Genomic DNA, 25,301 nt, shown 5'->3' with positions numbered 1-25,301 from the left:
TAGTGCGTTGGGAACAGAGAATAAAAGGAGCAGATTTCTGGACGTGGTAGAATAGATTCAGGGCATAATGTACAGACAATGGAGGTAAACCTAGGCGTTGAGTGACGATGAGAGAGGTTTCGTCTCTGGAGGCACCAGTTAAGCCAGGTGAGGTCTCCGTGTGTGTGTGGGGTGGGACAAAAGAGCTATCTAAGGCATGTTGAGCGGGACTGAGGGCTCAACAGTGAAATAAACCAATAAGAAATAGCCAAGACAGCAGTAGACAAGGCATATTGGCATTAGAGAGAGGCATAAAGCAATCACAGGTGTTGATCAGGAGAGCTAAGACAACAACGGGTAAAAGGCGATGAATGGGCAGAGCGGGACAGTTAGGTCCATACAAAACCTGAGTTCGAGGCTGGGGCCAACAGGTAAACAAAATGAGTTACCGTGTTATTGAAACAGTCCAGGGAGCGTCAGCTGTGTAATCATAGGGTCAAAAGAGCAGCAATAGATGAGTCAGGGTGCTGTTCGGTAGTCACTACTACGCTAGTCGAGCAGAGGACACAGCTTTCAGAAAAGCTAGCGGGTCGAGGCTAGTAGATGGTTCTTCGGCGACATCGTAACAGAATAGCCTGTTGAGACCACATCGGGCGATCACGTCGGCAGTCAAGTTGTGAATGGATCGGCGGGGCTCCGCGATGACAATAAAATAAAGGGTCCAGGCCAATTGGCAAAGGAGGTATTGTAGCCCTAGAATTAGCTGGTATATGGGCCTAGCTCGAGTGTGTAGAGTCCTCTGTGGGTAGAGTCCTCTCAGTGTGTAGAGACATAGTGAGTGTGTAGAGTCCTCTGTGGGTAGAGTCCTCTGTGTGTAGAGACATAGTGAGTGTGTAGAGTCCTGTCAGTGTGTAGAGTCCTGTCAGTGTGTAGAGACATAGTGAGTGTGTAGAGTCCTGTCAGTGTGTAGAGTCCTGTCAGTGTGTAGAGTCCTGTCAGTGTGTAGAGTCCTCTCAGTGTGTAGAGTCCTGTCAGTGTGTAGAGTCCTGTCAGTGTGTAGAGTCCTGTCAGTGTGTAGAGTCCTCTGTGTGTAGAGTCCTGTCAGTGTGTAGAGTCCTGTCAGTGTGTAGAGTCCTCTCAGTGTGTAGAGTCCTGTCAGTGTGTAGAGTCCTCTCAGTGTGTAGAGACATAGTGAGTGTGTAGAGTCCTGTCAGTGTGTAGAGTCCTGTCAGTGTGTAGAGTCCTGTCAGTGTGTAGAGTCCTGTCAGTGTGTAGAGTCCTGTCAGTGTGTAGAGACATAGTGAGTGTGTAGAGTCCTCTGTGGGTAGAGTCCTCTGTGTGTAGAGACATAGTGAGTGTGTAGAGTCCTCTCAGTGTGTAGAGTCCTCTCTGTGTGTAGAGACATAGTGAGTGTGTAGAGTCCTCTCTGTGTGTAGAGACATAGTGAGTGTGTAGAGTCCTCTGTGTGTAGAGACATAGTGAGTGTGTAGAGTCCTGTCAGTGTGTAGAGTCCTGTCAGTGTGTAGAGTCCTGTCAGTGTGTAGAGACATAGTGAGTGTGTAGAGTCCTGTCAGTGTGTAGAGTCATGGTGCAAAACTAAAACAAGGATCAACTCCAGTTCACTTCGATCTTGGTGACATTGTGTATTCAGACCCCTTGACTTTTTTCCACATTTTACTACCTTTCAGCCTTCCGTTTTTTATTTTATTTTAATAAACTTGCAAAATTTTATAAAAACCTGTTTTTTGCTTTGTCATTATGGGGTATTGTGTATAGATTGAGTAAAATGTTTTGATTTTAATACATTTTAGAATAAGGCTGTAACGTAACAAAATGTGGAAAATGTCCAGGGGTCTGAATACTTTCCGAAGGTCACGACTGACCTCACGGAAAAAACATTGTAGTCAGGATGCAATATAACTGCTGCAAATAAGTTCATTTTACTGCAGTTATCCTGCAATTACTGCATCCGAAATACCACAGTCACCACACTTTTACTGCAGTTATTCTGCAATTACTGCATCCGAAATACCACAGTCACCACACTTTTACTGCAGTTATTCTGCAATTACTGCATCCGAAATACCACAGTCACCACACTTTTACTGCAGTTATTTTGCAATTACTGCATCCGAAATACCACAGTCGCCACACTTTTACTGCAGTTATTTTGCAATTACTGCATCCGAAATACCACAGTCACCACACTTTTACTGCAGTTATTTTGCAATTACTGCATCCGAAATACCACAGTCACCACACTTTTACTGCAGTTATTTTGCAATTACTGCATCCGAAATACCACAGTCACCACACTTTTACTGCAGTTATTTTGCAATTACTGCATCCGAAATACTAGTCACCACACTTTTACTGCAGTTTCCAAATCGCAATCTTTGTTGTTGTTGTAAGGGTGTAAACACATCTTGCTTTAACGATTTAACATTTCCAAAACAGCACCGCCGTGGCTACTGTGCAGCCTCACTCTACCCGTGATATCAAAGTAACTTTTGATAAGGCACAAAAAAATGAAATAAAATGCACGACTCCATCTGTGTATGAGAGAGCATCTGACTCAGTTTCCCAGGGGGGAAAAAAATGTATTTTTGTATTCACGCACGCAAATTCAGGAGGAAACTGGAGAGCGGGTGGCTGGACAGCGTTTAGCGAGTGTCGGCTCACTTGACCACAGTGAAACACCGAAGAACTTTGATTTTGCCGCTTTTTTTGGCAACGGAGGTGACCGACTAGCTAGCTGTTGTTGGGTCGTCGCTAGTTACCACAGCCACACAAATAGCTAAATAGCTCCCTATTTCTAAACAAGTTCTTATTAAAATCTGATTTAACACCTAACCTTAACCACAAATAGCTAAACCCTCCCTATTTCTAAACAAGTTCTTATTAAAATCTGATTTAACACCTAACCTTAACCACACTGCTAACCTTGTAGATGGGTTGGTTGTTTAGCAACAAACCCGGAAAGTGCTCAAATATGGGGCAAAACAAGACGGGGTTGGTCTAGATTATTGACAACATGTACACTATATTTCTCAAATTGTTGATTTGAAAACATAAATAAATTGGCACAATGAGCACCTGTTGTCTCTCAGATACATTGTTACAGTTGGTTAGCCAGCTAGCGAAGTTTAACATAGATGTGCCGTCAGTCAAAACACCCCCAAACGAGACATAGAGAACAAGATGAAACAAGCCACCTACGATTCCCCACAAGATGAAACGAGGTGAAACGAGCCACCTACGATTCCCCACGTGGCAGCTTCTTGTCATTGTTCATAGAGATCTGGCCTTCCAGAATCACAACAGGGGATATAGTGGTAGTGTCTGGCCTTCCAGAATCACAACAGGGGATATAGTGGTAGTGTCTGGCCATCCAGAATCACAACAGGGGATATAGTGGTAGTGTCTGGCCTTCCAGAATCACAACAGGGGATATAGTGGTAGTGTCTGGCCATCCAGAATCACAACAGGGGATATAGTGGTAGTGTCTGGCCATCCAGAATCACAACAGGGGATATAGTGGTAGTGTCTGGCCATCCAGAATCACAACAGGGGATATAGTGGTAGTGTCTGGCCATCCAGAATCACAACAGGGGATATAGTGGTAGTGTCTGGCCATCCAGAATCACAACAGGGGATATAGTGGTAGTGTCTGGCCTTCCAGAATCACAACAGGGGATATAGTGGTAGTGTCTGGCCATCCAGAATCACAACAGGGGATATAGTGGTAGTGTCTGGCCTCAGAATCACAACAGGGGATATAGTGGTAGTGTCTGGCCTCAGAATCACAACAGGGGATATAGTGGTAGTGTCTGGCCTTCCAGAATCACAACAGGGGATATAGTGGTAGTGTCTGGCCATCCAGAATCACAACAGGGGATATAGTGGTAGTGTCTGGCCTCAGAATCACAACAGGGGATATAGTGGTAGTGTCTGGCCTCAGAATCACAACAGGGGATATAGTGGTAGTGTCTGGCCTTCCAGAATCACAACAGGGGATATAGTGGTAGTGTCTGGCCATCCAGAATCACAACAGGGGATATAGTGGTAGTGTCTGGCCTCAGAATCACAACAGGGGATATAGTGGTAGTGTCTGGCCTTCCAGAATCACAACAGGGGATATAGTGGTAGTGTCTGGCCATCCAGAATCACAACAGGGGATATAGTGGTAGTGTCTGGCCATCCAGAATCACAACAGGTGATATAGTGGTAGTGTCTGGCCTCAGAATCACAACAGGGGATATAGTGGTAGTGTCTGGCCTTCCAGAATCAGAACAGGGGATATAGTGGTAGTGTCTGGCCATCCAGAATCACAACAGCACACTGACTTCTGCCCCGTGGATGCTGTCAATATACAGGGGATATAGTGGTAGTGTCTGGCCATCCAGAATCACAGCAGCACACTGACTTCTGCCCCGTGGATGCACGCACATCGTTTTCGTCATGTCAGTTAACCTGTCTATGTTTAACCTTTAATTAAGAAGAAGCGTCTCGTCCTCTAGATTATACGTCACACTAGAAGCATCGCCTGAAAGACGCACATCGCCATCTGCTGACTGGAGTGGGTACAGGAATTGTTTAATTTATTTTTCATTTCTTTCAAAAGTGTAATATTATATTGAGAAATATAAAAAAAAAAAATATATAAAATATAAATATAAAATAAATATAAAATATATATATAAATTATAAATAAATTATAAATTAAATTATATATATAAATAAATATTTATATAAATATAAATAAAATAAATATAAAAAATATATTAGAAAGATACGTTTTTGCTGATCGATTAGTGAGAATTTAAAATAAACTTCACATCTACTACACATCTGTAGTCAATGCAAATTCTGATTCATTCAGTCAACAGATAATATCAAAATAAACAACTAGCTCTATACTGCTTCTACATAGTGGTATAACATTGATGGGAACACTCATGTTTTTCATGTCAACAACTTTATTATAAAAACACCACCACATTTTCATAGTCCTTTATCTGGACGACTAGTAAACAAATTAACTAAATGAAAACAAAACGACTAAATTCAAGAGGTTTCAAAGTTAAAAAAATCAAGAAGTGCACATTCTATTAATCCATTTAATAATTTACATGGTGCAATATCTAAATCATGTAATCAAATTAATTTAGTGAAAAGCCAGATCAATATATATATACACAGTGGGGCAAAAAAAAAGTATTTAGTCAGCCACCAATTTTGCAATTTCTCCCACTTAAAAAGATGAGAGAGGCCTGTAATTTTCATCATAGGTACACTTCAACTATGACAGACAAAATGAGAAATAACAATCCAGAAAATCACATTGTAGGATTTTTTATGAATTTATTTGCAAATTATGGTGGAAAATAAACTTTTGTTATTGACCAAATACTTATCTCAATACTTTGTTATATACCCTTTGTTGGCAATGACAGAGGTCAAATGTTTTCTGTAAGTCCTCACACACTGTTGCTGGTATTTTGGCCCATTCCTCCATGCAGATCTCTAGAGCAGTGATGTTTTGGGGCTGTTGCTGGGCAACACGGACTTTCAACTCCCTCCAAAGATTTTCTATGGGGTTGAGATCTGGAGACTGGCTAGGCCACTCCAGGACCTTGAAATGCTTCTTACGAAGCCACTCCTTCGTTGCCCGGGCGGTGTGTTTGGGATCATTGTCATGCTGAAAGACCCAGACACGTTTCATCTTCAATGTCCTTGCTGATGGAAGGAGGTTTTCACTCAAAATCTCACGATACATGGCCCCATTCATTCTTTCCTTTACACGGATCAGTCGTCCTGGTCCCTTTGCAGAAAAACAGCCCCAAAGCATGATGTTTCCACCCCCATACTTCACAGTAGGTATGGTGTTCTTTGGATGCAACTCAGCATTCTTTGTCCTCCAAACACGACGAGTTGAGTTTTTACCAAAAAGTTATATTTTGGTTTCATCAGACCATATGACATTCTCCCAATCTTCTTCTGGATCATCCAAATGCTCTCTTTGTTTCTGGTGCCCTTTGACAGCTCTTTGGTCTTGGCCATAGTGGAGTTTGGAGTGTGACTGTTTGAGGTTGTGGACAGGTGTCTTTTATACTGATAACAAGTTCAAACAGGTGCCATTAATACAGGTAACGAGTGGAGGACAGAGGAGCCTCTTAAAGAAGAAGTTACAGGTCTGTGAGAGCCAGAAATCTTCCTTGTTTGTAGGTGACCAAATACTTATTTTCCACCATAATTTGCAAATAAATTCATAAAAAATCCTACAATGTGATTTTCTGGATTTTTTTTCTTCTCATTTTGTCTGTCATAGTTGAAGTGTACCTATGATGAAAATTACAGGCCTCTCTCATCTTTTTAAGTGGGAGAACTTGCACAATTGGTGGCTGACTAAATACTTTTTTGCCCCACTGTACCTCTAGTAGGACCCATAACTTCCCCATATATATAATGGAGTGTCATTGTTACAATCTTAATTTCACTAACAGGACTGACGTTACCCACTTTGAGGAGGGCTTTCCAATCTTTGGGGATCTCAGACGATACGAAAGAAAGGTTGAACAGGCTAGTAATAGGGGTTGCAACAATTTCGGGGGATAATTTTAGAAAGAGAGGGTCCAGATTGTCTAGCCCGGCTGATTTGTAGGGGTCCAGATTTTGCAGCTCTTTCAGAACATCAGCTATCTGGATTTGGGTGAAAGAGAAATGGGGGAGGCTTGGGCAAGTTGCTGGGAGGGGTGCAGGGCTGTTGACCGGGGTAGGGGTAGCCAGGTGGAAAGCATGGCCAGCCGTAGAAAAATGCTTATTGAAATTCTCGATTATCATGGATTTATCGGTGGTGACAGTGTTTCCTAGCCTCAGTGCAGTGGGCAGCTGGGAGGTGTTCTTATTCTCCATGGACTTTACAGTGTCCCAGAACTTTTTGGTGTTTGTGCTACAGGATGCAAATTTCTGTTTGAAAAAGCTAGCCTTTGCTTTCCTAACTGCCTGTGTATATTGGTTCCTAACTTCCCTGAAAAGTTGCATATCGCGGGGGCTATTCGATGCTAATGCAGTATGCCACAGGATGTTTTTGTGCTGGTCAAGGGCAGTCAGGTCTGGAGTGAACCAAGGGCTATATCTGTTCCTGGTTCAACATTTTTTGAATGGGGCATGCTTATTTAAGATGGTGAGGAAAGCACTTTTAAAGAATAACCAGGCATCCTCTACTGTCGGAATTAGGTCAATATCCTTCCAGGATACCCGGGCCAGGTCGATTAGAAAGGCCTGCTCGCTAAAGTGTTTTAGGGAGCGTTTGACAGGAGAGTATGTTGGAGTTAAGAAGAATATATTTTTTTAAATATGCGAAGAAAAAACATTAAAAGTATATAAAAAGATATATACACGACAAGACAGGACGAAGACTAAAGACGCCTGACTGCTACGCCATCTTGGAATATGAATGAGGATGTTTTTTCAGTCAACTCATAAGGAATATATATTTTAAATAAACCCTGCTACTTTATTTGACACTTACTTTAGTTTATTTATTTACGGTCTTGATAGGAAACTAGTTTTATTTTTTATGAAGTTGAACATGTGGTCTATATGAAAGAATGTAAAAAAAAATTACAAAGTTACACAATTGGTGGAACGACCCAATAATAGATATTGAGGACAACAGTATTACAATCAATGGAAGGCATTTGATTCATGCATTTAGTTGGTGGCCCACTCTTGGGTGGTACACATATTTTACAGTGTAGCTTTAACAATTCCTACAGTACAGAACAACATGTTCAAATGTAAAACTTCAGTTTACGGAAAACAGATGTAAGACAGATGCATACCTGGGCTAATTAGCTATCAGCGACTCCTAACACCTGGGCTAATTAGCTATCAGCGACTCCTAACACCTGGGCTAATTAGCTATCAGCGACTCCTAACACCTGGGCTAATTAGCTATCTGCGACTCCTAACACCTGGGTTAATTATCTATCTACGACTCCTAACACCTGGGCTAATTAGCTATCAGCGACTCCTAACACCTGGGCTAATTAGCTATCTGCGACTCCTAACACCTGGGCTAATTATCTATCTGCGACTCCTAACACCTGGGCTAATTATCTATCTGCGACTCCTAACACCTGGGCTAATTAGCTATCAGCGACTCCTAACACCTGGGCTAATTAGCTATCTGCGACTCCTAACACCTGGGCTAATTATCTATCTGCGACTCCTAACACCTGGGCTAATTAGCTATCTGCGACTCCTAACACCTGGGCTAATTAGCTATCTGCGACTCCTAACACCTGGGCTAATTAGCTATCTGCGACTCCTAACACCTGGGCTAATTAGCTATCTGCGACTCCTAACACCTGGGCTAATTAGCTATCAGCGACTCCTAACACCTGGGCTAATTAGCTATCTGCGACTCCTAACACCTGGGCTAATTAGCTATCTGCGACTCCTAACACCTGGGCTAATTAGCTATCTGCGACTCCTAACACCTGGGCTAATTAGCTATCTGCGACTCCTAACACCTGGGCTAATTAGCTATCTGCGACTCCTAACACCTGGGCTAATTAGCTATCTGCGACTCCTAACACCTGGGCTAATTAGCTATCTGCGACTCCTAACACCTGGGCTAATTAGCTATCTGCGACTCCTAACACCTGGGCTAATTAGCTATCTGCGACTCCTAAATCTGTGTGTAAACGGAATACGGACGCATGTTCAAATGTAAAACTTCAGTTTACGGAAAACATATGTAAGACAGATGCATACCTGGGCTAATTAGCTATCAGCGACTCCTAACACCTGGGCTAATTAGCTATCTGCGACTCCTAACACCTGGGCTAATTAGCTATCTGCGACTCCTAACACCTGGGCTAATTAGCTATCTGCGACTCCTAAATCTGTGTGTAAACGGAATACGGACGCATGTTCAAATGTAAAACTTCAGTTTACGGAAAACATATGTAAGACAGATGCATACCTGGGCTAAAACGGAATATGGACGCCACAAAGGTGTTGTCGCTGAAAAACGCTGTCGGCTACAACTGTGTTAAAACCGGTTTAAAAAAGTGTGCAGTAAGTATATTTGTGAAATTATTTTTGATGTGATATGAAAGTAGAGATATTTATGTTTCTGGAACCGTACCACAATTGAGAATCGATTCACATTTAGATGTAGTATTTGTCTGTTTTGGAGCCAACTCGCCTCAAAGCAGAACATGTCTGGTCCTTGGACTATATTGAGTAACGTCAGGCTTCTTTCGTCCATTATTGGGCTAACAGAGGTTGTGATCCTGTTATTAAGATAGTACTTACTGGTCTTAATCAGATCTTCTGTCTCCTCCTCGTCGTCTTCTTTCAATGTGACAGTCATCTCCCCCTCCTCCCCTGCATCCTCCTCTTGCTCTTCATCTTCTTCTTTCACTATAACATCCTCCTCCTCTTTCACTCTGAACGCGTCTTCCTCTTGTTTTACTGTAACATCCTCTTCCTCTTTCACTCTGAACGCGTCTTCCTCTTGTTTCTCTGTAAAATCCTCCTCCTCTTTCACTCTGAACGCGTCTTCCTCTTGTTTTACTGTAACATCCTCCTCATCTTTCACAACAACGTTCAGCCACAGACCCTCTTTCTCCGTCCAGCAGATCTCTTCTTTAACAGGAGAGTAGTTTAGTGAGCTCATGGTCGGGGATGTTAGCTAGGTAGCATTAGCGACTAGCCTAGTGCTAGGCTAACTTATCAAGCCAGCTAGCTGACTAACAATTTACTAACAATGTACATATAACATTAAATAAAGTAACTAGCTAAACGACAAAACTCTGTTTAAAACACTGAGACAGTCTAAAGAGCTTCAATGTTTCGGCTATGTTTGCTAGAAAGCTACGGAGGTGGCTGACTAGCTGTTGTTGTTGAAGAAACGTCCCGTCCACTAGATTATACGTCAAACTGGCAGCATCGCCTGAAAGACGCTCATCGCGATCTGCTGACTGGAGTTGGTAACGCAGTTGAGAGAAAAGTGCATTTTATTTCATTTAAAACATACTTTCCATCTGCTACATATCTGCCTGCATTTAAGGCGATGTCATATTAATTCAGTCAAACAAACAAATCTGTACCATGGTTTAACAGTGATCTACGTTCTATGAAAGCGGCTGGGAGCAAACTGGAGAATAGCTAGAGGAAAACAAAGCTAACTGTATATACATATGAAGTGTGTAAAACAGTATGTAAACATTATTAAAGTGACCAGTGATTCCATGTCTATGTACATATGGCAGCAGCCTTGAAGGTGCAGGGTTGAGTACCGGAAGGTAGCCAGTTAGCGACAGTGACTAAGTTCAGGGCAGAGTACTGGGTGGAGGCCGGCTAGTGATGGCTATTTAACAGTCTGATGGCCTTGAGATAGAAGCTGTTTGGTGCAGTTGCTGTACCAGGCGGTGATACAGCCTGACAGGATTCTCTCAATGGCATAAGTTTGTGAGGGTCTTAGGGGCCAAGCCAAATTTCTTCAGCCTCCTGAGGTTGAAGAGGCACTGTTTCTCTTTCTTCACCACACTGTCTGAATGGATGGATCATTTTCAGATTGTCAGGGATGTGTACGCCAAGGAACTTGAAGCTTTTCACCTTCTCCACTGCGGTCCCGTCGATGTGGATGGGGGCGTGCTGTCTCCTGAAGTCCACGATCAGCTCTTTCATGAAGATGGACAAAATCAATATGCGCGGATACATTTATTAGACCTAATGGATAAATAGACTAGTCAGTATAGGATACATGTATTAGACCTAATGGATAAATAGACTAGTCAGTATAGGATACATTTATAAGACCTAATGGATAAATAGACTAGTCAGTATAGGATACATATATTAGACCTAATGGATAAATAGACTAGTCAGTATAGGATACATGTATTAGACCTAATGGATAAATAGACTAGTCAGTATAGGATACATGTATTAGACCTAATGGATAAATAGACTAGTCAGTATAGGATACATGTATTAGACCTAATGGATAAATAGACTAGTCAGTATAGGATACATGTATTAGACCTAATGGATAAATAGACTAGTCAGAATAGGATACATGTATTAGACCTAATGGATAAATAGACTAGTCAGTATAGGATACATGTATTAGACCTAATGGATAAATAGACTAGTCAGAATAGGATACATGTATTAGACATAATGGAAGAATAGAATAGTCAGTATAGGATACATTTATGGTAACTTATTATATTATAATGTATTAGCTACCATGGAGCCTTATTCTATTATAATGTATTAGCTACCATTGAGCCTTATTCTATTCTAATGATTTAGCTACCATGGTGCCTTATTCTATTATAATGTATTAGCTACCATGGAGCCTTATTCTATTATAATGTATTAGCTACCATGGTGCCTAATTCTATTCTAATGTATTAGCTACCATGGAGCCTTATTCTATTCTAATGTATTAGCTACCATGGAGCCTTATTCTATTATAATGTATTAGCTACCATGGTGCCTAAATCTATTCTAATGTATTAGCTACCATGGAGCCTTATTCTATTCTAATGTATTAGCTACCATGGAGCCTTATTCTATTATAATGTATTAGCTACCATGGAGCCTTATTAGATTCTAATGTATTAGCTACCATGGAGCCTTATTAGATTCTAATGTATTAGCTACCATGGAGCCTTATTATATTATAATGTATTAGCTACCATGGAGCCTTATTAGATTCTAATGTATTAGCTACCATGGAGCCTTATTCTATTCTAATGTATTAGCTACCATGGAGCCTTATTCTATTATAATGTATTAGCTACCATGGAGCCTTATTAGATTCTAATGTATTAGCTACCATGGAGCCTTATTCTATTCTAATGTATTAGCTACCATGGAGCCTTATTAGATTCTAATGTATTAGCTACCATGGAGCCTTATTCTATTATAATGTATTAGCTCCCATGGTGCCTTATTCTACTCTAATGTATTAGCTACCATGGAGCCTTATTCTATTATAATGTATCAGCTACCATGGAGCCTTATTCTACTCTAATGTATAAGCTACCATGGAGCCTTATTCTACTCTAATGTATTAGCGACCATGGAGCCTTATTCTACTCTAATGTATTAGCTACCATGGAGCCTTATTCTATTATAATGTATTAGCTACCATGGAGCCTTATTCTATTATAATGTATTAGCTACCATGGAGCCTTATTCTATTATAATGTATTAGCTACCATGGCGCCTTATTCTATTCTAATGTATTAGCTACCATGGAGCCTTATTCTATTATAATGTATTAGCTACCATGGCGCCTTATTCTATTCTAATGTATTAGCTAACATGGAGCCTTATTCTATTCTAATGTATTAGCTACCATTGAGCCTTATTCTATTCTAATGTATTAGCTACCATGGTGCCTTATTCTATTATAATGTATTAGCTACCATGGAGCCTTATTCTATTATAATGTATTAGCTACCATTGAGCCTTATTCTATTCTAATGTATTAGCTACCATGGTGCCTTATTCTATTCTAATGTATTAGCTACCATGGACCCTTATTATATTCTAATGTATTAGCTACCATGGAGCCTTATTCTATTATAATGTATTAGCTACCATGGAGCCTTATTCTATTATAATGTATTAGCTACCATGGTGCCTTATACTATTATAATGTATTAGCTACCATGGAGCCTTATTCTATTATAATGTATTAGCTACCATTGAGCCTTATTCTATTCTAATGTATTAGCTACCATGGAGCCTTATTCTATTATAATGTATTAGCTACCATGGAGCCTTATTATATTCTAATGTATTAGCTACCATTGAGCCTTATTCTATTCTAATGTATTAGCTACCATGGTGCCTTATTCTACTCTAATGTATTAGCTACCATGGAGCCTTATTCTATTCTAATGTATTAGCTACCATGGAGCCTTATTCTATTCTGATGTATTATCTACCATGGAGCCTTATTCTATTCTAATGTATTAGCTACCATGGAGCCTTATTCTATTCTAATGTATTAGCTACCACGGCGCCTTATTCTATTATAATGTATTAGCTACCACGGAGCCTTATTCTACTATAATGTATTAGCTACCATGGTGCCTTATTATAATGTATTAGCTACCATGGAGCCTTATTCTATTCTAATGTATTAGCTACCATGGTGCCTTATTCTACTCTAATGTATTAGCTACCATGGAGCCTTATTCTATTCTGATGTATTATCTACCACGGAGCCTTATTCTAATGTATTAGCTACCATGGAGCCTTATTCTATTCTAATGTATTAGCTACCATGGAGCCTTATTATGTTACAATGTATTAGCTACCATGAAGCCTTATTCTATTCTAATGTATTAGCTACCATGGAGCCTTATTCTATTATAATGTATTAGCTACCATGGAGCCTAATCCTATTCTAATGTATTAGCTACCAGGGAGCCTTATTCTATTATAATGTATTAGCTACCATGGAGCCTTATTCTCTTCTAATGTATTAGCTACCATGGAGCCTTAATCTATTATAATGTATTAGCTACCATGGTGCCTAATTCTATTATAATGTATTAGCTACCATGGAGCCTTATTCTAACGTATTAGCTACCATGGAGCCTTATTCTATTATAATGTATTAGCTACCATGGTGTCTAATTCTATTCTAATGTTTTAGCTACCATGGTGCCTAATTCTATTCTAATGTATTAGCTACCATGGAGCCTTCTTCTATTATAATATATTAGCTACCATGGCGCCTTATTCTATTATAATGTATTAGCTACCATGGAGCCTTATTCTAATGTATTAGCTACCATGGTGCCTTATTATAATGTATTAGCTACCATGGAGCCCTATTCTATTATAATGTATTAGCTACCATGGAGCCCTATTCTATTATAATGTATTAGCTACCATGGAGCCTTATTCTATTATAATGTATTATCTACCATGGTGCCTTATTCTAATGTATTAGCTACCATGGAGCCTTATTCTATTATAATGTATTAGCTACCATGGAGCCGTATTATATTATAATGTATTAGCTACCATGGAGCCTTATTCTAATGTATTAGCTACCATGGTGCCTTATTCTAATGTATTAGCTACCATGGAGCCTTATTCTAATGTATTAGCTACCATGGAGCCTTATTCTATTATAATGTATTAGCTACCATGGAGCCTTATTCTATTCTAATGTATTAGCTACCATGGAGCCTTATTCTATTATAATGTATTAGCTACCATGGAGCCGTATTATATTATAATGTATTAGCTACCATGGAGCCTTATTATATTCTAATGTATTAGCTACCATGGAGCCTTATTCTATTATAATGTATTAGCTACCATGGTGCCTTATTCTACTCTAATGTCTTAGCTACCATGGAGCCTTATTCTATTATAATGTATTAGCTACCATGGAGCCGTATTATATTATAATGTATTAGCTACCATGGTGCCTTATTCTATTCTAATGTATTAGCTACCATGGAGCCTTATTCTATTCTGATGTATTAGCTACCATGGTGCCTTATTCTATTATAATGTATTAGCTACCATGGAGCCTTATTCTATTATAATGTATTAGCTACCATGGTGCCTAATTCTATTATAATGTATTAGCTACCATGGAGCCTTATTCTATTATAATGTATTAGCTACAATGGAGCCTTATTCTATTATAATGTATTAGCTACCATGGAGCCTGATTATAATGTATTAGCTACCATAGTGCCTTATTCTATTGTATTAGCTACCATGGAGCCTTATTCTATTCTAATGTATTAGCTACCATGGAGCCTTATTCTATTCTAATGTATTAGCTACCATGGTGCCTTATTATATTATAATGTATTAGCTACCATGGTGCCTTATTCTATTCTAATGTATTAGCTACCATGGAGCCTTATTATATTCTAATGTATTAGCTACCATGGTGCCTTATTCTATTATAATGTATCAGCTACCATGGAGCCGTATTCTATTATAATGTATTAGCTACCATGGAGCCTTATTCTATTATAATGTATCAGCTACCATGGTGCCTTATTATATTATAATGTATTAGCTACCATGGAGCCTTATTCTACTCTACTGTATTAGCTACCATGGAGCCTTATTCTACTTTTTATTTTTCATTTCTTTCAAAAGTTTAATATTATATTGAGACTGACAAAGAGACGTTTTTGCTGATCGATTAGTAAGAATTTAAAATAAACTTCACATCTACTACACATCTGTATTCAATGCAAACTCTGATTCATTCAGTCAACAGATAATATCAAAATAAACAACTAGCTCTATACTGCTTCTACATAGTGGAATAACATTGATGGGAACACTAATGTTTTTCATGTCAACCACTTTATTATAAAAACACCATCACATTTTCATAGTCCTTTAGCTTGACGACTAATACACAAATTAACTCAATGAAACAAAACAACTAAATTCAAGAAATGCACATTCTATTAATCTATTCAATATCTAAATCATGTATTCAAATTCATTTAGCGAAAGCCAGATCAAATCCAAGAGGTTTAAGGTTAGAATCAAGAAATCCAAAACTCCATTAATCTATAAAGTAATTAACATTTAGCAATATCCCAAATATATAATGAACAATATTAGAGGGTTTATACTTGTATGCAATGGATTAAAGTTCATAATCAAAACACATTGTATAGTATTTATCATCTCCAGATGGAAACTAAAACAAAAGTAGGTCTATTTTGTTAATTATTTCATATAAACTATATGATTTCATTTGGCATGAACAAAAACCTAAATTCTCAGGTCAAAAACATAAGTCAGAACACAGCCTCTCTATTCTCTCATGTGATTTCAGGTCCTCTGACTGGGAAAATGTCTTTCCACACTGAGAGCAGTGGTAAGTCTTCTCCTTCTGTGTATGTATTCTTGCGTGCTTATTCAGATGTTTTAAATTGATAAAACTCTTTCCACACTGGGAGCATTGGCAGAGCTTTTCTTGTGCGTGTGTTGTCTCATGCTCTTTTAGGGTCCCTAACTGGGTAAAACGCTTTCCACACTGGGAACATTGGAAAGGCTTTTCCCCTGTGTGTATCCTCTCATGCTCCTCCAGACTCCTTAAGCGGGTAAAACGCTTTCCACACTGGGAACATTGGAAAGGCTTTTCCCCTGTGTGTATCCTCTCATGCTGCTTTAGGCTCCCTGACCAGGCGAAACTCTTTCCACACTGGGAACAGTTGTACGGTTTCTCTCCAGAGTGTATTCTCTTATGCTCCCTCAGGTTTCCTAACAAAGTAAAACTCTTTCTACACTGGGAACATTGGAAAGGCCTTTCTCCTGTGTGTGTCCTCTCATGCCGTTTTAGGGCCCATGATAGGGAAAATCTCTTTTCACATTGGGAGCAGTGGTGTTGTCTCGCTGGTTTGGGTGTCACTGGGTCTGGTCCCCCTGAAGGACTCTTTCCGCTGTCAGAGTGAGAGTCTGGTCCCTCTCCTGCCAAAGACAAACAGATTATTTAGTTAAATACTTAATAGAGAACTGAATCAACGTCTACATGATAAAACTGGCTCCATGTTAGAGGAGGAGCCTGGTGAAGAGCTCCGGTCTGAGTAACTGACTGACGCTGCTCCCTCTGTGACATCGCTGCTCCCTCTGTGACATCGCTTCTCCCTCTGTGGCATCGCTTCTCCCTCTGTGACATCGCTGCTCCCTCCTTTTAAACTACTGCCCAGCCTTTCTGAACTGCCTGGCTGAACACCACCTTATCATCTGAAGCTGTGGAATACCATCACCAAGACCTGCCAGATCTCTACATGTGTTTTGTTAGTTTTTAGTCTGAGATTGTCTTTGTGATGAAAAGTGTTGTATAAAATACATCATTATTATTATTACTACTATTGTTATTCTATCAGGTTTAGTCCCCCAATCACATCACGAATTTAAAGTATTACTCTGCCATTTTTTTTTATTCATGCCCCCCTTCAGTCCTTGATTTTCCCACATAAGTCTATATAATGGACTGCCATTGTTACAATCTTAATTTCACCTACAGGACTGACGTTACCTACTTTTAGGAGGGCATGTAATTTTATTGAATGGTTTTCCCCCCTGCCGTCTCCCGACAATAGGGCCTGCTCCGCTACTTCTCCTGACAGGTTAAAACTTCTTAGGGATAGGGGGCAGTACGTATTTATCTGGACAGGGAAGATAACAGTTTAATGTGGCTCTGTACTCCAGCATTTTAGATTTGAGATCAAATGTTTCATATGAGACAAAGGAACAGAAGGTCACCTTTTATTTGAGGGTATTTTCAGGGTATCTGTTCTACCATTTAGAAATAAAATCACTTCATATATCTAGTCCCCCCATTTGAATGCGTCATCAGGATTTGGACAAATTCACTTATATGTGTATTAAAGTCTTTGGTCCCATATCCCTAGAACGTAATAACTACACCAAGCTTGTGACTCTACAAACTTGTTGGATACATTTTCAGTTTGTTTTGGTTGTGTTTCAGATGATGTTGAACCCAACAGAAATGAATGGTATTGGGTTCTGAGAATATGAAATATACTTATTCATGAACATGAGGGCGAGAGGGTAATGTATAACGTTTACATTATATCAGGGATCCTATTGAAAGCGATCACATGTGGCAGGCATTGATAAGGGGAGAGAGACATGGATTAGTGATGAAGGGGGGTTGAGGTCAGGGCAGGCATTGATAAGGGGAGAGAGCCATGGATTAGTGATGAAGGGGGGGTCGAGGTCAGGGCAGGCATTGATAAGGGGAGAGAGCCATGGATTAGTGATGAAGGGGGGTTGAGGTCAGGGCAGGCATTGATAAGGGGAGAGAGCCATGGATTAGTGATGAAGGGGGGTCGAGGTCAGGCATTGATAAGGGGAGAGAGCCATGGATTAGTGATGAAGGGGGGTTGAGGTCAGGGCAGGCATTGATAAGGGGAGAGAGCCATGGATTAGTGATGAAGGGGGGTCGAGGTCAGGGCAGGCATTGATAAGGGGAGAGAGCCATGGATTAGTGATGAAGGGGGGTTGAGGTCAGGGCAGGCATTGATAAGAGGAGAGAGCCATGGATTAGTGATGAAGGGGGGTCGAGGTCAGGGCAGGCATTGATAAGGGGAGAGAGCCATGGATTAGTGATGAAGGGGGGTTGAGGTCAGGGCAGGCATTGATAAGGGGAGAGAGCCATGGATTAGTGATGAAGGGGGTTGAGGTCAGGGCAGGCATTGATAAGGGGAGAGAGCCGTGGATTAGTGATGAAGGGGGGTTGAGGTCAGGGCAGGCATTGATAAGGGGAGAGAGCCATGGATTAGTGATGAAGGGGGGTTGAGGTCAGGGCAGGCATTGATAAGGGGAGAGAGCCATGGATTAGTGATGAAGGGGGGGGGGGGGGGGGGGGGTCTAGGTCAGGTCACGTTAAGGGAGGAAGAAAAGTGTATGACCCGTATTATTTAGTGTCCAGTAAAGGGCAGTAAAGTGAAGTAAAGTGCAGTAAAGATACAATGCTTGTACAGATGTGCAGGAGGAGGTTTTTTGTCTAAAGCAGCTGGATTGACCCTCTGGGAAGAATAAACTGGTTCAGCTTTTGTCCGTTGGGTTTTAACTCTGAGAATTAGAACCTAACAACGGTAAATAATGTATTGTGTCATACGAGTCACACAAGAATAGAATATGTTTCTGAACATGTAGCCTGGTGGTTAGAGGGGTGGCAGGTAGCCTGGTGGTTAGAGGGGGGGCAGGTAGCCTGGTGGTTAGAGGGGTGGCAGGTAGCCTGGTGGTTAGAGGGGGGGCAGGTAGCCTGGTGGTTAGAGGGGTGGCAGGTAGCCTGGTGGTTAGAGGGGTGGCAGGTAGCCTGGTGGTTAGAGGGGGGGCATGTAGCCTGGTGGTTAGAGGGGGGGTAGGTAGCCTGGTGGTTAGAGGGGTGGCAGGTAGCCTGGTGGTTAGAGGGGGGGCAGGTAGCCTGGTGGTTAGAGGGGTGGCAGGTAGCCTGGTGGTTAGAGGGGGGGCAGGTAGCCTGGTGGTTAGAGGGGGGGTAGGTAGCCTGGTGGTTAGAGGGGGGGCATGTAGCCTGGTGGTTAGAGGGGGGGTAGGTAGCCTGGTGGTTAGAGCGTTGGGCCAGTAACCGAAATGTTGCTGGGTCGAATCCCCGACCTGACAAGTTAAAAATCTGTCGTTCTGCCCGTCCTTCTGCCCTTGAACAACCCACTGTTCACCGGTAGGCCGCCATTGTAAATAAGAATCTGTTCTTAACTGACTTGCCTGGTTAAATAAAATCATTTTGGGGGATAATCATGAATGGATCATGAATAATAATGAGTGAGAAAGGTAGAGCCATAAATATTATACCCCTTATTGGTACTTAAACGTTGTATATCTCCACTGTCCTAATGAACAGATAGGGGAGAGTAGCTGAGGGCTTGAATGAATGGAACAACTCTAATTCAGTCTCCACTGTCCTAATGAACAGATAGGGGAGAGTAGCGGAGGGCTTGAAGGAATGGAACAACTCTAATTCAGTCTCCACTGTCCTAATGAACAGATAGGGGAGAGTAGCTGAGGGCTTGAAGGAATGGAACAACTCTAATTCAGTCTCCACTGTCCTAATGAACAGATAGGGGAGAGTAGCTGAGGGCTTGAAGGAATGGAACAACTCTAATTCAGTCTCCACTGTCCTAATGAACAGATAGGGGAGAGTAGGGGAGGGCTTGAAGGAATGGAACAACTCTAATTCAGTCTCCACTGTCCTAATGAACAGATAGGGGAGAGTAGCGGAGGGCTTGAAGGAATGGAACAGCTCTAATTCAGTCTCCACTGTCCTAATGAACAGATAGGGGAGAGTAGGGGAGGGCTTGAAGGAATGGAACAACTAATTCATAGTCTCCACTGTCCTAATGAACAGATAGGGGAGAGTAGCGGAGGGCTTGAAGGAATGGAACAACTCTAATTCAGTCTCCACTGTCCTAATGAACAGACAGGGGAGAGTAGCGGAGGGTTTGAAGGAATGGAACAACTCTAATTCAGTCTCCACTGTCCTAATGAACAGATAGGGGAGAGTAGCGGAGGGCTTGAAGGAATGGAACAACTCTAATTCAGTCTCCACTGTCCTAATGAACAGATAGGGGAGAGTAGCTGAGGGCTTGAAGGAATGGAACAACTCTAATTCAGTCTCCACTGTCCTAATGAACAGATAGGGGAGAGTAGCGGAGGGTTTGAAGGAATGGAACAACTCTAATTCAGTCTCCACTGTCCTAATGAACAGATAGGGGAGAGTAGCGGAGGGCTTGAAGGAATGGAACAACTCTAATTCAGTCTCCACTGTCCTAATGAACAGATAGGGGAGAGTAGCGGAGGGCTTGAAGGAATGGAACAGCTCTAATTCAGTCTCCACTGTCCTAATGAACAGATAGGGGAGAGTAGGGGAGGGCTTGAAGGAATGGAACAACTCTAATTCATAGTCTCCACTGTCCTAATGAACAGACAGGGGAGAGTAGGGGAGGGCTTGAAGGAATGGAACAACTCTAATTCATAGTCTCCACTGTCCTAATGAACAGATAGGGGAGAGTAGCTGAGGGCTTGAAGGAATGGAACAACTCTAATTCAGTCTCCACTGTCCTAATGAACAGATAGAGGAGAGTAGCGGAGGGTTTGAACAAATGGAACAACTCTAATTCAGTCTCCACTGTCCTAATGAACAGAAAGGGGAGAGTAGCGGAGGGTTTGAAGGAATGGAACAACTCTAATTCATAGACAGAGCTGTGGATGCAAGGACCGACCATGAGATCAAAATGATTGTTTTAAACACGTTTTGAGTTAAATACAGTGTTTGTTTACATTTGCATTGTTTACACCCAACGGAGTTTTACAACTTATATTTGGGGTTCTGGTGAGGAGCACATTTCAGTGCAATGCCCCTTTGGCTTTAACACCACACATTAGTTCAACAACTGCAGAGTTTCTGGCTGTGTTTTTAAGACAGTACTCACTGGTGTTAATCAGATCTTCAGTCTCCTCATCCTCTCCTTCATCTCCCAAAACATCCTCCTCTTCTTTGTTCAATGTTACATCCTCCTCTTCTTTCGAGGTGATAGCCTCCTCTTCCTCCTTTTTCATTCTGAAAGCTTCTACCTCCTCTTCTTCCACTATGACAGCCTCTATCCCCTCTTCCTCTTTCACTCCTAAAGTTTCATTCCCTTCTTTCACTGTAACATCCTTCTCTTCTTCTTTCAATGTTATGGCCTCCTCTTCCTCATTTTTCATTCTGAAAGCGTCGACCTCCTCTTCTTCCACTATGACAGCCTCTATCCCCTCTTCCTCTTTCACTCTAAAATGTTCTTTCTCTTCTTTCACTGTAACATCCTTCTCTTCTTCTTTCAATGGTATGGCCTCCTCTTCATCATTTTTCATTCTGAAAACTTCTATCCCCTCTTCCTCTTTCACTCTAAAATGTTCCTTCTCTTCTTCTTTCAATGTTATGGCCTCCTCTTCCTCATTTTTCATTCTGAAAACTTCTATCCCCTCTTCCTCTTTCACTCTAAAATGTTCCTTCTCTTCTTCTTTCAATGTTATGGCCTCCTCTTCCTCCTTTTTCATTCTGAAAACTTCTATCCCCTCTTCCTCTTTCACTCTAAAATGTTCCTTCTCTTCTTCTTTCAATGTTATGGCCTCCTCTTCCTCCTTTTTCATTCTGAAAACTTCTATCCCCTCTTCCTCTTTCACTCTAAAATGTTCCTTCTCTTCTTCTTTCAATGTTATGGCCTCCTCTTCTTCCAATGTGATACTGATAGCCTCCTCATCCTCCTCTTTCATTCTGAAAGCTTCTTCCTCTCCTTTTACTGTAATATCCTCCTCCTCTTCTTTCATGACAATGTTCAGCCACAGAGCTTCTTTCTCCGTCCAGCCGACAATCTCTTCTTTAGAAGGAGGAGATTAGCTTAGTGACCTCATGGTCGGGCTAGCTAGCATTAGCGATAAGCTTAGTGCTAGACTCAGTATAATCAACACATTTGTACATTTAACAAGCAAATTACTTTAAGTTAAATAGTAGATACGTAAAGAGGATTGTGTTAAAAACACCGAGATCAATATACACAAAAATGGTCCAAAGAGCTTGTTTTCGGTTGTATGTTGGCTACCAGGCTACGGAGGTGGTTGAATGAGTCAGCATCCGTGTTGTTGAAACAGCTTCCGGTGTCGTGTGGTCCACTAGATATGACGTCACCATCTGAAGACGCATATCGCCGTCAGCTGACTGGAATGGGTAAAGCAGTTTAGAAAAATGTATTTGTTTATTAATTTAAAGATGAGCAAATATGTTTTGTCTGACTTCTTACAGCCAATACTTTCGTCTATGCAGACCTGTAGCTACATGTGAACATGTACATTATGAATATATATTGGTAGAATAGTTTAATGCAGACCTATTGCTACATGTGAATATGTACATTATGAATATATATTGGTAGAATAGTTCCGTGTAGCTCAGTTGGTAAAGCATGGCGCTTGCAACGCCAGGGTTGTTGGTTTGATACCCGCGGGGGACCAGTACGAAAATGTATGCACACACTAATGTAAGTAGATCTGCGTCTGCTTTAATGAATAACATGTTAAACAAAATTAAGACCTAGTTAAGGACTTAACTCCAGTCTTGACAACAATATAATGTCAGTTGCAAGCTACGGAGGTGGCTGACTAGCTGCTGTTGTTGAAGAAGCGTCCCGTCCTCTAGATTACACGTCACGCTGGTAGCGTCGCCTCAAAGAAGCACATCGTCATCTGCCGACTGGTGTCATACGTTTATTTTATTTTCAGAACTTTTTTATTTTCATCTATTTTATAAAATACTAATTTTATATTGACATGTATAAAGAGAAGCAAGCAGGTGTTGATTGATTAGACGTCATGACAATTTTAAAACATACTACCCTACTATTTTGTCATTCAGTGAAACGAACAGATAATTGTTTATTAGTTTATTAAGTAAAGCTGCGAAATGGAGAGTTGAAAGTAAAGAGAAGGGAGGGTCACAAAAGTGACGTTTGGGAAAGATTTGCTCAAGTGCTGAAAGAGCAAGATGATAGCTACGTCATGTGTGATGAATGTGAGGCACGATACAACTTTGCTCCCATTGGAAACAACGCCAATGATACATCTGGGGTTAGTTATCAGTACGCTGCATTCATAACCAAGTGGGAATTTACCACATACGACTGGTAAAACTCCACATGATCGGCCATCCAACTGGTATTTTACGACTTTACAACTGGAAAATCCCGACCTCCCACTTGGTTACGAACACAGCATTATTGGTTGCCACACCTCAGGTAACCTCATTCACCTGAAAGGGGTGGGGCTATCTCTTTAAATGCCCCCACCTGCAGTCTTTGGCTGTGTTCCTCTGCTCAGACGTTACTGACACCTGACAGAGCTTACAATGCCTGGACAGGTATTTGCACATGTTATAGCAATGGGCTTGTACAAGTGGATCACTGTTGTCAAGTCACCGCCTTTCAAAGTGTGATGCATTTTGGGGATAAAAAGTGTCCTACATGTCGACTACATAAACTTTACAACAACCATTTGATCAAAGATCATAAAGTCGACTCGACTCCTAACCAGCTGTAACTTACAGCCATTGGCTGCATTGGGGAGGCTATATTGTCAACCAATCATCAGGGTGTTTCTGTTTTGACCCACACAAACAGGACCAATCATTTCAACATTTTGTTACTTTACAGCCTTATTCAAAAATATATTAAATTAAATTGTTCCTCATCTATCTTCACACAATACCCCATAATGACAAAAAAAGGTTTTTAGAAATGTTTGCAAATGGGTCAAAAATAAAATAAAAAAAAACACCTTATTTACATAAGTATACAAACCCTTTGTTTTGAGAATCGAAATTAAGCTCAGGTACTTTGTTTTTACACGGCCGCTACTCGCTGTTAATTATCTATGCATAGTCACTTTACCCCTACCTACATGCACAAATTACCTGGACTAACCTGTACCCCTACCTACATGCACAAATTACCTGGACTAACCTGTACCCCTGCACGTTGACTAGGTACTGGTACCCCCTGTATATAGCCTCCACACATTGACTAGGTACCGGTACCCCCTGTATATAGCTTCCTCACATTGACTAGGTACCGGTACCCCCTGTATATAGCCTCCTCACATTGACTCTGTACCGGTACCCCCTGTATATAGCCTCCTCACATTGCCTCTGTACCAGTACCCCCTGTATATAGCCTCCTCACATTGACTCTGTACTTGTACCCCCTGTACAATATCATATTACACAAGGACCTTAAGGGACATAAACACAGTTATCGTTCAAACAGGCAGAGTATTTAATTGTCTTAAAATACAGTTCAATTTCTTTTTGCAAGGTAATAAAATGTGGTGTTTTGTTTGTAAATTTACATTTGTGAATATGAAATTTGGTCAAAAGAATAATGAAATGAATTACATTAAATTGTTTCAACCTATTTCTATCGTAGGTAAAGAATCCAAGCAATACATCTCTCCATAATAGTGTAACATCTTCATAAATGTGTTCAATTATAAATCTACTGATGTCTTCCCACAGATTCCTTACATGAATACAAGGCAAAAGAAGATGCAACACTGTTTCTGGGTGGTCATTACAAAAGGTACCATTTCAATGTATGTTTTTTAAAACTTCATGTAGTAGTTGGCAGGATAATATTTATGAATAATTTAAAAATAAACTTCCTGAATTTTGTTAATAAGTAGGTATGTGTGTGGCAACATCCAAACTTTTTCCAACAGATGTTATCAATGAAACCATTCCAATAATGCATGACATGAGGTATAGACACAACATCCTGTTGAAAGAAGGTTCATATAGATCTATTGTTGTTGAATGGACCAACATGACATGAGGAATAGATACAACATCCTGTTGAAACAAGGCTCCTATTGATCTATTGTTGTTGAATGGACCAACATGACATGAGGTATAGATATATTGTTGTTGAATGGACCAACATGACATGAGGTATAGATATATTGTTGTTGAATGGACCAACATGACAAGGCAGAGACACAACATCCTGTTGAAACAAGGTTCCTATTGATCTATTGTTGTTGAATGGACCAAAAGAGAAACAAATCTTTCCTACTGATGAGTCAACAGGGGTAATCGTAGGTATGTTCTGAGGGTCTTGACACGTTCCTGAATAATAAAGCAACGTCTGAGGGAATGACATCTAAAATGATTGTAACATGTTTAGGTGTTACAGGGACCTTGTGAA

The 25,301-nt window shown here is 40.7% G+C and overlaps 1 protein-coding gene across 1 annotated transcript; it reads right to left on the bottom strand.

The window, feature by feature from the left end:
- Nucleotides 1-15,361: 15,361 nt before the first annotated feature.
- On the bottom strand, nucleotides 15,362-21,046 carry LOC120041348 (gastrula zinc finger protein XlCGF7.1-like; the record flags this gene model as incomplete). Its single annotated transcript, XM_038986290.1, has 2 exons — nucleotides 15,362-16,491; nucleotides 21,003-21,046. Coding segments are annotated over 2 exons (730 nt in total), but the record flags the coding sequence as incomplete, so codon positions are not given.
- Between the last annotated feature and the right edge of the window lie 4,255 nt (nucleotides 21,047-25,301).

Source organism: Salvelinus namaycush, unplaced genomic scaffold (genome assembly GCF_016432855.1).
Source record: "Salvelinus namaycush isolate Seneca unplaced genomic scaffold, SaNama_1.0 Scaffold448, whole genome shotgun sequence".
Taxonomy (NCBI): domain Eukaryota; kingdom Metazoa; phylum Chordata; class Actinopteri; order Salmoniformes; family Salmonidae; genus Salvelinus; species Salvelinus namaycush.
This window is presented reverse-complemented; position numbering and strand designations above follow the sequence as displayed.